We start from the raw sequence: 12,901 nt of genomic DNA on the forward strand, positions 1-12,901 counted from the left end.
GCCAGCATTTGCTGCTTGTGTTAATTAAACAGTTGATTCCTTTTGCCATTCATCCTTGATATATCAGAAAACAGCCTAGTTATAAATCCATAAAGAGCTCAGATATTGTATAAAAGGGTTATACACTGCGGGCAACTCACAAATCTACTTTGTTAAAGTTTACAAATATGCCTGGCTCGCAAAATCAATGATGGAAAATAATGCTGTGATTAAGAGGCTCCTCATACCAAAAGGAATTGTCCCCCTATTTCCACCGTTGGACACTCTAAGCGCAGTCCAGAATGGACCAGAGGTAGGTGATGGAGATGTGAGTGATGACTGACAAACTTTGAGGAAGAGAGGCCTTTTTGATCTCTGCTCCAGGGAAATTTATAAAAACAGCAGGTAGGGTAGTAATAAAGCCTATTTAATTATCATTTAGTTTTGCCACAAGCCACACAACAATAGTTAGGGTCAGCTTGCAGGTTAAGATCTAAAGGTTACTGAATTTAAATGAAAGATGAACAGCTGTTAAGAAATAACATTACACCATAACAACTACCAATGAAATCATTAACAATCTGTGGATTAAATTTGCTTCCTCCCCATTCTCATTATTTATTATTTGGTAGACATTTGTTTTAGGGTTTATTACATTTTTGTTAATTTCTTCACTGTGCCAATAGCCATTTTTCCCATTTGTGTAAATGTTACCCATGTTAACCTTTTCTTCCCTGGTGCGACTTTCCTACTATGGAAAGGAAGACTGGACAGCAGTGAAATCATTTGCAAATCCCACACCAATTTCTTTTGCAGAAAAAGTACACCATAAAAACTGGTCACATTGCTAGTACATTTCCAAATTCCATGTTAACAAAACTTCCCCAGATCAATTCCCAACACAAATTGCTCTCTTGAGATTGTGAAAGTCAGTTATGTGCTATGATGAGCGAGTTCTTTTAATGTGTTGGCTAAACCCTTTGATAAAGGTTAACTTTTTAGTAAAAACAGTGATACTCCCCAGAATTACATTAAATAGCTGCTTCCCAACAGCGGCTTAGAGATAACTGCTGACAATATTTACCACTGATGACTTGTCCAAATAGCTCTTCTGGAGTGTCCCCAAAGAATGGCACGCATCCAACCAGAAATTCATAGAGGATAATCCCCATGGCCCACCAGTCTACCGGCTTCCCATAGCCCTGCCTCAGAATCACTTCTGGTGCAATGTATTCAGGTGTGCCACAGACCTAAAAGATGATTGCAATATCAGAATAATTAGAATATTAGACATGAATTAAAATGAGCAAGATGGCTACATATCAATTATTTTGCCTAGAGTGCACCTGCTCAACCACATGGAACCACATGGACAAAGAATTTAAGAACAGTGATTCGAAGTCGGTATCTATCATACCAAAAGCAATGAATTACTTAAAATACCAAAACAAGCGAAGTTTAAAATGCTGCTCTAATGTGAAACTGTGTGTAATGTCTAATTTCAGATTTGAGTAGTTTTACTTACTTTACAAAAACATTTGTAATCCCTGGATTTAAAATAATACTGCATTTTTTCGTCTGTCACTATCAGAGAGAGTTTTAGTATTTATATGACTGAAATATATTCACATCCTGGTTACTGCATAAAAGCCTGACAGTTGAGATGTGTTCACCTTAAGTAACTGTACAATGAACAGATTGTGGGCACATGGTAATGAGGCATGCTTAAAGGGAAATGGGCCATGGCTCGGAGTTTGGCACCTGTGATTGTACGACGCATCATGAGTCTCATGAGGACTCTACTGAGACTCCCGAATTCCTTACGAAAACAGTTTTTCCATTTGTCTCTCTCACACTCTCACTTGTGTACAGTTAGATCGTTTGTCTTACTAATAGACCATAATGTCGAGGGAGGAATGTGGAGGGACCGACATTTCAAAGAGGCCCAGGGAGAAAAATGGAAGCAATTTGCGCTTTATTAAACGCAAGGCTTATACAGACATCTAAAGCCCCAGCACTAATGTCAAGATGGCCTAGGCGAGCTGATTCTGAATTGCACTGTCCAACACTGCACTTTGTATTTCTCTCTGGAGCCAAACAGCACGCAAGCTTACCTGTTTGTCCAGGAACTCTCGAGCATCCTTCTCAATATGACCCTCATAAAGATTGGTAGTCATGCTCATTAGCCCCACCTTGGATAATCCAAAATCTGTCAGCTTTATGTGCCCCATGGAGGTGACCAGCAAACTGTGAAGCAGAAGGACATATATCACAACACTCACTTTGAAGCTCATTTTTTGTTTTTACTTTTCTCCCTCCCACTGTGAATTGATAAGACTATGTAATATATAGGTATCAATCTTATCACAAAACCCAGCCTGCAAAGAGGTGAAGTCATACAAAGATGTAAAATATGTGTATCTGGCGGCTGAAAGTAATCCACAAGGGAAGGCCAGAGACCGGGCTCAGCCCATCTTCCTTGGAGATGTCACATACAGCATCATTTACAACTTGAAGCTCTCAGAAAAATTCAAGTATGGAACTCTGACACCTTTCCATTTCCAGAATAAGAAAAGAGCTGAGAAAGGGCTACTGATAATCCCACGTCACACATCAGTAACTAACATAAGCAACCAATCCGTGATTCAAATGAGACAACAGATAAAGAACTTGGAAGAAAAATGTAGCATTGTTTCAGATTTCAACTTCTGGCTCGAACTTAAGTGTCTACTCACTAAGCACAAGACCTACATGTCTTATACATGCAAAGAATTCGCATTTGAAAGCTTTATGAATTTACAGTTAATTTTTTTTCATTTTAAGTGGCAAAGAAAATTTTAATTATTTAAAAAATTAAAGGAGTAGAGGAATTAAAAAAATAAAGCTATTGGAAGGATGCACGCCAAAATTCTAATAGCTGTCTTCGTTTGGGAATGTTGTGAATGAAGTTTTTTCTTTTTGTACTTCCCCAATTTTCTGTAATGAGCGTAAGTTAATTTTATAAAATTTTGGCACACTTAAAAGCTCTACATATTAATAAGAAATACTTCTAGAGGTGTCTCAGATTAGTGGAGAAAGCATGGAACATTCAATAAATGGTGTCAAGATGAATACCTAGTCATTTGGGGAAAAATAGTCTATCTGTATCTCAAATCAGACACCAAAACGAACTCCACATAGACTAAAAATTAAATAAAAAACTAAATAGAATATAAAGGATATCATCTTGGGGGAGAAAAGATTATCTAAGTATCATTCTAAACGCAGAAACTATCCAGAAAACAACTCATAGCATTCTATGTACCTATTATTTACATAATAAGAAAAACTAAAAATAAATTAACTAACCCTGGCTTAATACTCTTTTTTTGTTTGTTTGTTTCTTATAAGCTGCTATTGTAAACACCACAGCCTGTAAAAAGATTATACAAAAATCATCATGTATACTGCTAAAAATAACTCATTTGGGAACATTATGGGAGAATTTAAAAATGTACAAAGCAGCATTAAAAGAAAACATTTTTATAGACATAAACACTTTTGTATTGTGTGAAAAAAAAGACATATTTCATCAGTGTACATACTTGTCTGGTTTCAAATCCCTATGTACAATTCCATAATTATGTAGATATTCCAAGGCCAGGACTGTCTCAGCAAAGTACATCCTGGCCATATCAACAGGGAGAGGACCCATGTTCTTCATTAAGGTAGCACAGTCACCTCCTATAAAACACAAGAAAAAGACTTAGCAGGTATAGCATCAGCTGGGATTAAAGACTGCCAGTTTAGACTGCAGAATTTCCAAGTAGAATGGTCTCTATCCATAGACATAGTCGATCGTGTTCGTAAGTGGAGACTGTGTTAAGTAATCATGTTTCTACTTATGATGTGGTATGGAGAAAATATAGACTTTTATTTAAGAAGCGCTGCTCATGAGAGAGCAGATTTGGCCTGAAGTGAAACTAAATGTTGAAGAACTGATGATGTGTTTTAGGAACAGCGTGATGATTTAAAATAAACCATTTTAAAACATGGATTCTGGAATCAGGCTGCCTGAGTTCAAATTCCGGCTCTGACTCTTACAGGTGGGGACATCTTAGGCAAGCTGGTCTTGGTTCTTTCAGCTGTAATATCAGGATATGAATAGTGTCATCCCTTTTACTGTGAGGATTAAATGAGGTAATCTGTGTAAAGAATTCAGGATGCTGTCAACACATATTAAACATGTGATAAACGTTAATTATTGTTGTTAAAATAACCGTAACAAAAGTTAATAAAGCAAAGTACTGGTGTGGTGAAAAGAACAATGGGTGGAAATCAGGCAAGTTATGTTTTTGTCCTGTATCTACCACTAGATATCTAGTGAAACCCCTTCTTGGGTTTCAGTTCATTCATCTGCAAAATGAAAACGATATTTAACGGTTCGTTAAGTTATAAGTTTTGGGATTCTGTTCAAACAATCACAAGGGCTTAAATTAGATGCTTTGAAAATTGTTTTGGAGACTAGGATTGACATATATACACTAATATGTATAAAAGAGATAACTAATAAGAACCTGCTGTATAAAAAAATAAATAAACTAAAATGTTTTTAAAAAAGAAAATTGTTTTGGCCCTTGCTTATCTATTCATTTTATTAGCTTTATTTATGTCAGTAAGTCATGGAAACACTCAAAAATTTCATGTAAAATTGACAGAAATAAGATTACTTGGAACATTTAGAAGGTAGACCACAAACTTCCAAAAGAAAAAAAAGTTAGTTTTTTAAAATTAAACTATAGTTGATTTATAATATTGTGTTAGTTTCAGGTATACAGTTTTAGACTCTTTCCCATTATAGGTTATTACAAGATACTGAATATAGTTCCATGTGCTGTACACTAAATCCTTGTTGTTTATCTATTTTATACATAGTGGTGTCTGTTAATCCCATAGTCCTAATTTATACCCCCCCTTTCCCCTTTATAACCATGTTTGGTTTCTATGTCTGTGAATCTATTTCTCTTTTGTAAATAAGTTGATTTATATTATTTTTTTAGATTAGAAGTTAGATTTTCTTGAATGTATCTTTCTCCTAACTCACCTTTAATTTCATACCATACACCAAAAAGGATATATTTTTAATACTTTCCTTAAGAAGATCCATTGTAATGAAGGTTTTTATGATATGTGATAAAAATAAGTAGGAAAAATCCCATCACCTATATTCTAACTTTAATGACCAATTGAGAGGAGGTGCTTAGGATGAAAAGCTATTAAAAAGGAAAAACAACCTTTTTCCAAATAGCACTAATTTTCCCTTTGTTATAGTAGAGCTGGCCCTTTACAAGCAATTATGGGAAGATAATGACTGGGAAGACAGCCATCTAATTGCCTGGCCTTGGCTCCTACGTGGATACAACCATTGTATGGCACAAGTACAGAAAGCGTCAGCTGCACAAACGAGCCAGTGGTTTCTGGGTACAGGTGTCACGTTCTCTGTGTCAGAGTGACTCACCTTCGACATATTCCATGACCATGCACAAGTGGCGCCTGGTCTCAAAGGAGCAATACATGCTGACAACAAAAGGGTTTTCTGCAAAAGTCAGGATATCCCGTTCCACAAAGGCCTGCTGGATCTGGTTTCGGAGGATGAGGTTCTGTTTATTAATCTTCTTCATGGCAAACCTCTGCCGCGATTCCTTATGTCGAACAAAATAGACTGCCCTGAAAAGGAGCACAAGAGTTGGGGTTCAAAGGAAGAGGGGATGTTTCTGGGTACAGTACACCACATTTTTTTTTTTTTTACATTCACGTGATAGCCGGGATTCAGCCCACATAAGCTATGCTGGCAACTACAAACATTCCGTTCCAGGCCAAAGCCCTTTGGCTAATTGATTTTTTTAAAAAATTCTTTCAATAAAGTTACAGGTCACACATAAGGCAAATTCATTTCACTGAAGAAAATGGACAGTCTCCAGAGTGAGCTACTTTCCAATAGCTAGCTGTTGTTTTCAGTTTTTCTATGACAGAACAAAATCCGATATATAAATTAAAACAGGAAAACAATGAACAAAAGTACGTACATATTCTGAGCTAGATCCTTTCTAGCATTAGATATCTATTAGGCATTTTTTCACAACTGACTAAAGCAATAATTTTCTATATGATACTCATGGGATCTACAAAAAGGGACCACAGACTATAGCTTCTTAAAGTAGCTGACTTCCAACTTGAGAGTAATTTACTTCCCATGAACTTTCTAGATAAATAAGAAGTATGTAATAGGTCATATGAGGCTGCCCTCCCTGCTACAAAGAGTAGCATATTTCTTCACTACAGACCTCGGCATGAGTTACACCTATGGCTGTTTCAACAGGAAATGCATTTCCCAACCTAAAAGGGGGTCCAGAGTACATTGCATTTCTGGTCCATGTGACCCACAGCTGAGGTGTCTGGCAACTTTACTGTAAAGTGAGCAGGCTGCATGGAATTTCTGCCAAAAGTCTCTTCCAAATACTCTACAGAACCAATTCTGTCTGGGTAAAGACAGTGGACTCCCTGAAGCTTCAAATGATGTAGAGAAAAGAAGTAATTTGGAGGAGGATCCTTCAAACCCCACCTAGAAATGATGAGCAACAAAGAAAATGTCTTGGACAGGCTCCTTTTCTCATAAGTTACTCCTCACTTATCTCATTATTAAGGGACAACAGGTTTGAACTCTCAGGTTAGGCAATTCTCAAATAATTAATAATTTACCTAAAGAGCTATCATCATTAGAAGTGTGTAATAGGTTGTACGAGGCTGTCCTGAAACAAACGCAATGATCAACTAAGTAATAATTTACCTGAAAAGCTATCAATCATAGTAAAGTACATCCAGTAGTCTGTTTCCTAAACAAGGGGTTATCTGAGATGCATTTTTCACTAGTGATTTTCATTGCCTCCAAAAAATGAACTCGAAGGGGACTAGGACACCCTATATTCCTGCTGGACCAGTATGTCAGAGTGATCCCCTTACATAAATCTTAAGTATATTCAATCTCAGTTTAACCAATATTCACATTTTCCTCTTAAGCGTTCAACTAGGAATTCGTCTTTCTTCGAAGTGTGTACGTCTTTGTCTTCTCATTGTATCCATCTTTTCCCTTCACTCACAAAATCACACATTTGTGGGGTCTCTGTTTAAACATTCTTTTTTTTTTAATCTTTACACCTTTTTCTCTCTCCTCTTTTCCCTGGCCTTCTAGTTCTTCCTTCCCTGTATAGTAAAAAGCTGTCACATAATGAACTCAAGGAATAACCTGGTACTCTTATTCCCACTGTACAACAAACTGACAAGGGAGCTGGCTGGCTGGGTGCCTACTGCTTTCCACAGAGGCTAGGCATCCTCTTCAGGATTCCCAAACACTTGGGCTCCCACCAGCCGGGTTAATTTCCACACCTGTTCTGGCTAGGCTTGATATCATGACTGACTAATTTAAACAAATATTTAAACTGATGAAACACGAGTGTGAAAAGAGAAAGCACTGTGGTTTATAAGAAAACTGAGTGGAATGCTTGGGAAAGCACTGATAAATGTGAGTTACTAAATAAAATTCCTATTGATTTAGTATGAGTGAGAAGATTCCAAACGTCGAGAAAATAATAAAAATCTAGGCGGATTGCTTCCAGTTCTTGCTTCACCTGTAAAAAAGCTAAAAGTGTGAAACAAACAACATAGTACAGTCAGCCCTACATAGCCACGGCTTCTGCACCCTCAGATTCAATCAACTGAGGATTGAAAAATATTAAAAACAAACATCACTGCATCCAAAAAAAAAAAAAAAACAAAAAACAAACAAACAAAAAAATCCAGAAAACTGCATGAAGCAAAACTCGAATTCGCCACACTGGCAACTATTGATATTTATGCAGCATTTCCATTGTATTAGATACTATAAGTAATCTAGAGATGATTTAAAATATATGAGAGGATGCCATTTTATATAAGGGAAAGGAGTATCTGTGGATTTTGGTATCTGAGGGGGGTCTTGGAACCAATACCCCTTGGATACCAAGGAATGACTGTATAAGTATTGTTTATACTGGCTGTCTTATAAAGGGCTTACATCGAAAGGCTAGTCAGTTTACATATATTTAGGTTAAATTAAAATGTTTAAAGTACATATCATTTTTTGGTGATTTCCTACTTGAACTTTTTCATTTACCAACTACTCATTCTTTCTGAATCAGATTAAAGGCTACGACAATTTTTTTCTTTTTCCAATTACTGATGGGATAAAATCAAGATCCAAAGACACTTGAGCTCCTCCTAATCAGAAGCTGATAGCAGGACAGAGAGATTCAAAGGGAGCACAGAAACGAACTTGGCCTCCCCTTACACATATGAGACATGCATTGGCAGATACTGTCATGAAGAGGGATTCCTGAGATACAGAATCTGTTTTTTAAAATGAACTTTAGAATTGAAAATGTTAAAAGGAAAAAGCCAGTATCTTTATATAAGCACTTGCCTATTCTTGAGAGTCAACTGGAATACAGCTCACCTTCTATCACTTCTTTCAATATTTAATATTGAGTAAGTTTAGGGCTGAGGACCTCCAGACATATGAAACTGTTAACTTCACTTTTAGACTATCAGTAGGCTGCCATTTTGATTTTCAACCAAGCTCCACCATTTCTTACATAAATAACTGCTCCTCAATACGTTTGAGAACAACAGGAAGTGAAGGAAAAAGAATAGGGTTGTACATGATTTTATGAAAGAACAAAAGAGAAAGATATCTCAGACCCAATTTGACCAGTACCTACACTAGGTACTGTGTAAAAAGACCTTCAATCTTTATTCTTAGATTTTCAATTCATAAAATTTGATTTGACTTTCTGTCTTCCCTTGCTATTGTACTGAAAATAATCAGGTAATCCTCAGGGAAATTTACCTAAACCAGTTGAAATTAATCCTATAGGTAGCTTGAGATACCATTTCCTCAGGAGAAACGTATCTCGATCAAGTTGCAAAAGTCAACCAGACTTAATTAGAATTCCCTGTAGCTGCATTTTTGTTTGTTTTGTTTATGTTATGTTTTTACATTTCTGTACTGCTTTGGAAATATTATTTCTAATGCTGAAATGTGTTTATTTAGTAATATGTGTTGTCTCTCGCATACTCCTTTCCTCCATCCTTATAAATTGCTGTTCTAAAACTACTCAAGTCAGCAGAGAGTGAAGCAGAGGGAGAGAGAGAGGGGGAGGGAGAGGCTGAAAAAGAGAGAGAGACAGAGAAACAGAGCGGGACAGACAGACATCTAACACTGCTAAGCAGAGCTGCAAACTGCCCAAGGTTATAAAACTAGACTGAACTAATTTGGCCCCCATTTCTCTGTTTTCTGGCCTCAAGGGTTGCTTCCCTTGAAAAGGCTTCTGTGTCTCTTTTCCTACACTGACCCGCCCTGTGAAATAGGAAGACCCAAGGGTGGGAGGTGATGCATGGGGAGGGGCAGCCAGCAGAGCCAAGCATCACTCCACTCATGCAGAACTGAGGCGGGGGAAGGGAGAAATGGAATCGGAAGCAGGCAGGATCTAGAGCAGAATGAATCAGTCCTATTGGGAGTGTGAACATCTCATGCATAGAAAATTATGCATGAATCTGAGAGCCTGATCCATGAATCCCAGTGAGCAGATCCGCATGTGGGAAGGAGAGTGCAAGTGTTAGGGGGAAGCCGAGGGGAAAGGCTATCAAGAGGGAGCATCCGTCAGTCTGTCTCTCAGGTAAATGACCCTGTCCTTTGAGGGCTAAAAAAAGCAGAAAGGGCAGCAAGGCTAGAAAGCAATGTGAAGTGGGGAAGAAGCATTGTGCCTCTCAAATTTAGCCTTCTTACTTTAGAAAATTTTAGGTCAATCTTATTCTTCTACTTCGAAAGCATTCGAAATTGTTATTTAAAAATCTAGGTGGAAGCGCTCAATGCAAGAAGGATTTCTATACCCTAATTAAGATGGCTAAGAGTTATAAATGATATTCAGAGGGAGAAAAGAGCTCTGCTTGCAGTCAGAGTATGAGTGACCAGGCTTGGGGGCCTCTTTCTCCACGTCTAAGTGGAAGTAACATCAACCCCTCACAAGGGCTTGTGAGAAGAGAACAAATAAAGAGAATAAAGAGACTAGTCCAGTGCCTGGCACACAGTAGGTGTTCGCTTTCTACAAAGTGCTAAGTTGGCATGAAGGGAGGTGCAACTTCCAGTCAGGATCTGAAACCTGTTAAACAGAGAAGGAAATTGGGTGCTTCTCCAATTGGCTTTATATCATGAATTGTCACTAAGTAGGATGTTGAAAAAACCATGACGTGTTATACAGCTCTATCGAATGAAAGGGTTAGTTTCTAGCATAACCGGTATTTGAAAAGTCACAGAACGGGTGTCGCTCTAAGTCACTGATGTGAGCGAGGGACTCGGTTACAGGGATGCCCAAGAAAGCCTCGCACGGCTCCAATTCATGGACCTACGTGATCCATCTGTTCAGAAGCCCGCTATCAGCATCCTGATCAGGTGGGCCAATGGGCGTAGCTCCATTCAAATTTTAAGTGAAAAATAATTAAATTGTAGAGGAAATCTGTCAGAAACGTAGTGAGAGATTAACTTGGAGAAGGAGCAAAAGAGAAAAAAAAAGGTTTTGGCCGATCGGCAGAGGCTCCCACAGGCAGCTTGTAAGCCCACTAATGACTTGGCCTCCGTCCTGGGTGTTTACTGATTCACAGCTTGTTTAACTTCTTGTATATTCCCAACCGTTCCCCAAAGTGTGATATACCTCATCTACTATACAGTGGTTTAATTTGCACTACAAACGAGTTTACTCAACCAATTAGAACTCCACATACTGCTAAGATATATGCCCAAATTTTATAAAAAGTGGTGCTTCATAGACAATCCTATGCCAGAATTCCACAGGCAATAAAATTCAGCAGTGCTCAGACCCACAGATCCCTTAAATCAAAGTTCAGTCTTTTCCCTAATCAAACAAGAAATCCTCAGATGATCTCCAGAACTAAAAAGGACTAAAAGCCAATAATATAAACAAAACCCACAAACAACTGCATGCTGAAACAATCTTCTTAGGTAGAAGAGTTTCAGTGAGGTCCTCAAAAGAAAGAAAATATTGTCAAAATAAAACATCAGAAAGCATTTATAAGTCACATCAGGAAATATGCCATTTGACATAATCCTGAAAACAAATCAGTGGAGCATAGAAAGCACTCACAAATATTTAAGTTCTTCACTAAGTTAATGGTGTGGAAAATATTAGAGGTGAAAAAAACACCATAAGGAGAAACATCCCTTGTGGCGTAACAAAAATCGATTCTATCTCATCTGCTGTGTGTGTTATAAATGGCAATAACTGTCTACGGGATTGTTTATTGCTGCCCACCTACGGATGGAATTGGGATTAATACTTAATTAAACTAGAGTTCTGGGCTGTCTAAAATGGATCAGGACATAGTTTGTGTATTAATTACTCTTGCAAACTATTAGTAACTCAGAGGGATCTTGTCAGTATTGACCTTATGCCCTGAGAGGGAAACCGTGTATCTATAAAAATGATTCAAGGAAGGTGCTCCACTAATGTGGTCGGACTATAGCATAGAGTTCAATTGAAAAAAAAAAAAAAAATCCTGGTGTTATATAAAGACTAAAAGAAGTGTGTTGCTTTAAATTTTCAATCAGCCTTCTTATTAAAGTGCTACTCTCCCAAGGTTGACTGCTGGTCAGACAGGAAGTACTGGCTAATTCTCAAGTAGAAATGCTATAAATGAATTTATATATATTCAGATATATATATACCCAGATGTGTATGTGTATCTACATAAGAACAGGCATAAACATTTTCCCTTACTTTAGAAATTTTTACTTTCTAAACTCTTCCTCTTCCACGCTCTAAAATAACCCCCGGGTCACTTGAAATGTTTTCTGATTGGGTATCCAATGAAAAATGATTTGGGCTTCACCTGATACCCATCAATGAAGGAGCAGTGATCTGAAAACTCAAGTCCCCAACAACATCTATTTGGCATAAGATCAATGTGAAGAATATATTTCTCAGGTGTGTTAAAATATAATAGAGAGTTTTCCTGAATTACTCACCCATAGGCTCCATTGCTAATCAATTTAATCGTCTCAAAATCACTTTCCCGAGGTTTCCTTCGAAGTTTCAGGGAAGCATTAGAGCTCTTGGAGACAAAATATGGATGTTACAAAATAGCTCAGAATTTAAGAAAATGATTTTAGCAGTAAAATAACTAATATTTGAATTGCATCCTCTATTGTTTAATATGTTAAAGTGCAGTATTCTAGCCAAAGGAACCTGGGGGACGGCTTTAAAGCTCAATTTTCCACAGCAGTGCTGATAAACTACTCCTCATGACTGGCTCAGTTTCATTTAAGTGAACACCATTTCCAGGAGATAGAGGCACCACGTTTTTGAAAATTCCTGATTTTTAATTTACCTCTGTAAACCATTCAGGTGAGCCTCACCCTAGTCTTTTAAAGTTTTAAGATTTAAGTCCAAAATGCCAAACCTTAATTCTAGTTTCAGTCAATCGGAAAAGAATGGGCTGGAGTGGCCCTCTACGGGTTGGTGGATCACGTGGCCTCTCTGCCACTGACCAGGGCATGTCCATTTCATTCCTGTGGCAACCTTTCCTGTTTGGAAAAGGTAGTTGGCAACAGATGAGACAGCCAGGCAGAGCATGCCTGTCTTTCTTTACTTCCATCCACCGTAAGTCTTACTTACCATGGTTTAGACACCAATTTTCAAAAAGATAGCTCTTTAAAAAGTTTAGTTCAAAGGACACAAATAAACAAAGTTTTGTTTTGTTTTGTTTTACAAAATTTTCTCACGCCCCATGTACCTTAGCACTGAGAGAGGGTTAAGAGTCGTTCTGCTCCCTCCGC

General features: G+C 37.7%; 1 protein-coding gene across 3 annotated transcripts in view; it reads right to left on the reverse strand.

The window, feature by feature from the left end:
- MAST4 (microtubule associated serine/threonine kinase family member 4) overlaps positions 1 to 12,901 on the reverse strand; it is a 159,950-nt gene that overhangs the window by 34,563 nt on the left and 112,486 nt on the right. For 2 of the 3 annotated variants that reach the window (XM_082835748.1, XM_082835750.1), the window contains exons 11-15: positions 12,092 to 12,177; positions 5,477 to 5,685; positions 3,564 to 3,702; positions 2,094 to 2,226; positions 1,064 to 1,229 (exon numbers count right to left, since the gene is read on the reverse strand). In XM_082835748.1, coding sequence (XP_082691874.1) covers positions 1,064 to 1,229; positions 2,094 to 2,226; positions 3,564 to 3,702; positions 5,477 to 5,685; positions 12,092 to 12,177 — 733 coding nt within the window. Of the gene's footprint in view, positions 1 to 1,063; positions 1,230 to 2,093; positions 2,227 to 3,563; positions 3,703 to 5,476; positions 7,764 to 7,803; positions 9,129 to 12,091; positions 12,178 to 12,901 lie in introns of those variants that run through there. The other variant, XM_082835749.1, reaches the window with a different exon arrangement.

This window comes from Leucopleurus acutus (assembly GCF_964270905.1).
Source record: "Leucopleurus acutus genome assembly, chromosome: 3".
In the NCBI taxonomy this organism is placed as follows: Eukaryota; Metazoa; Chordata; class Mammalia; order Artiodactyla; family Delphinidae; genus Leucopleurus; species Leucopleurus acutus.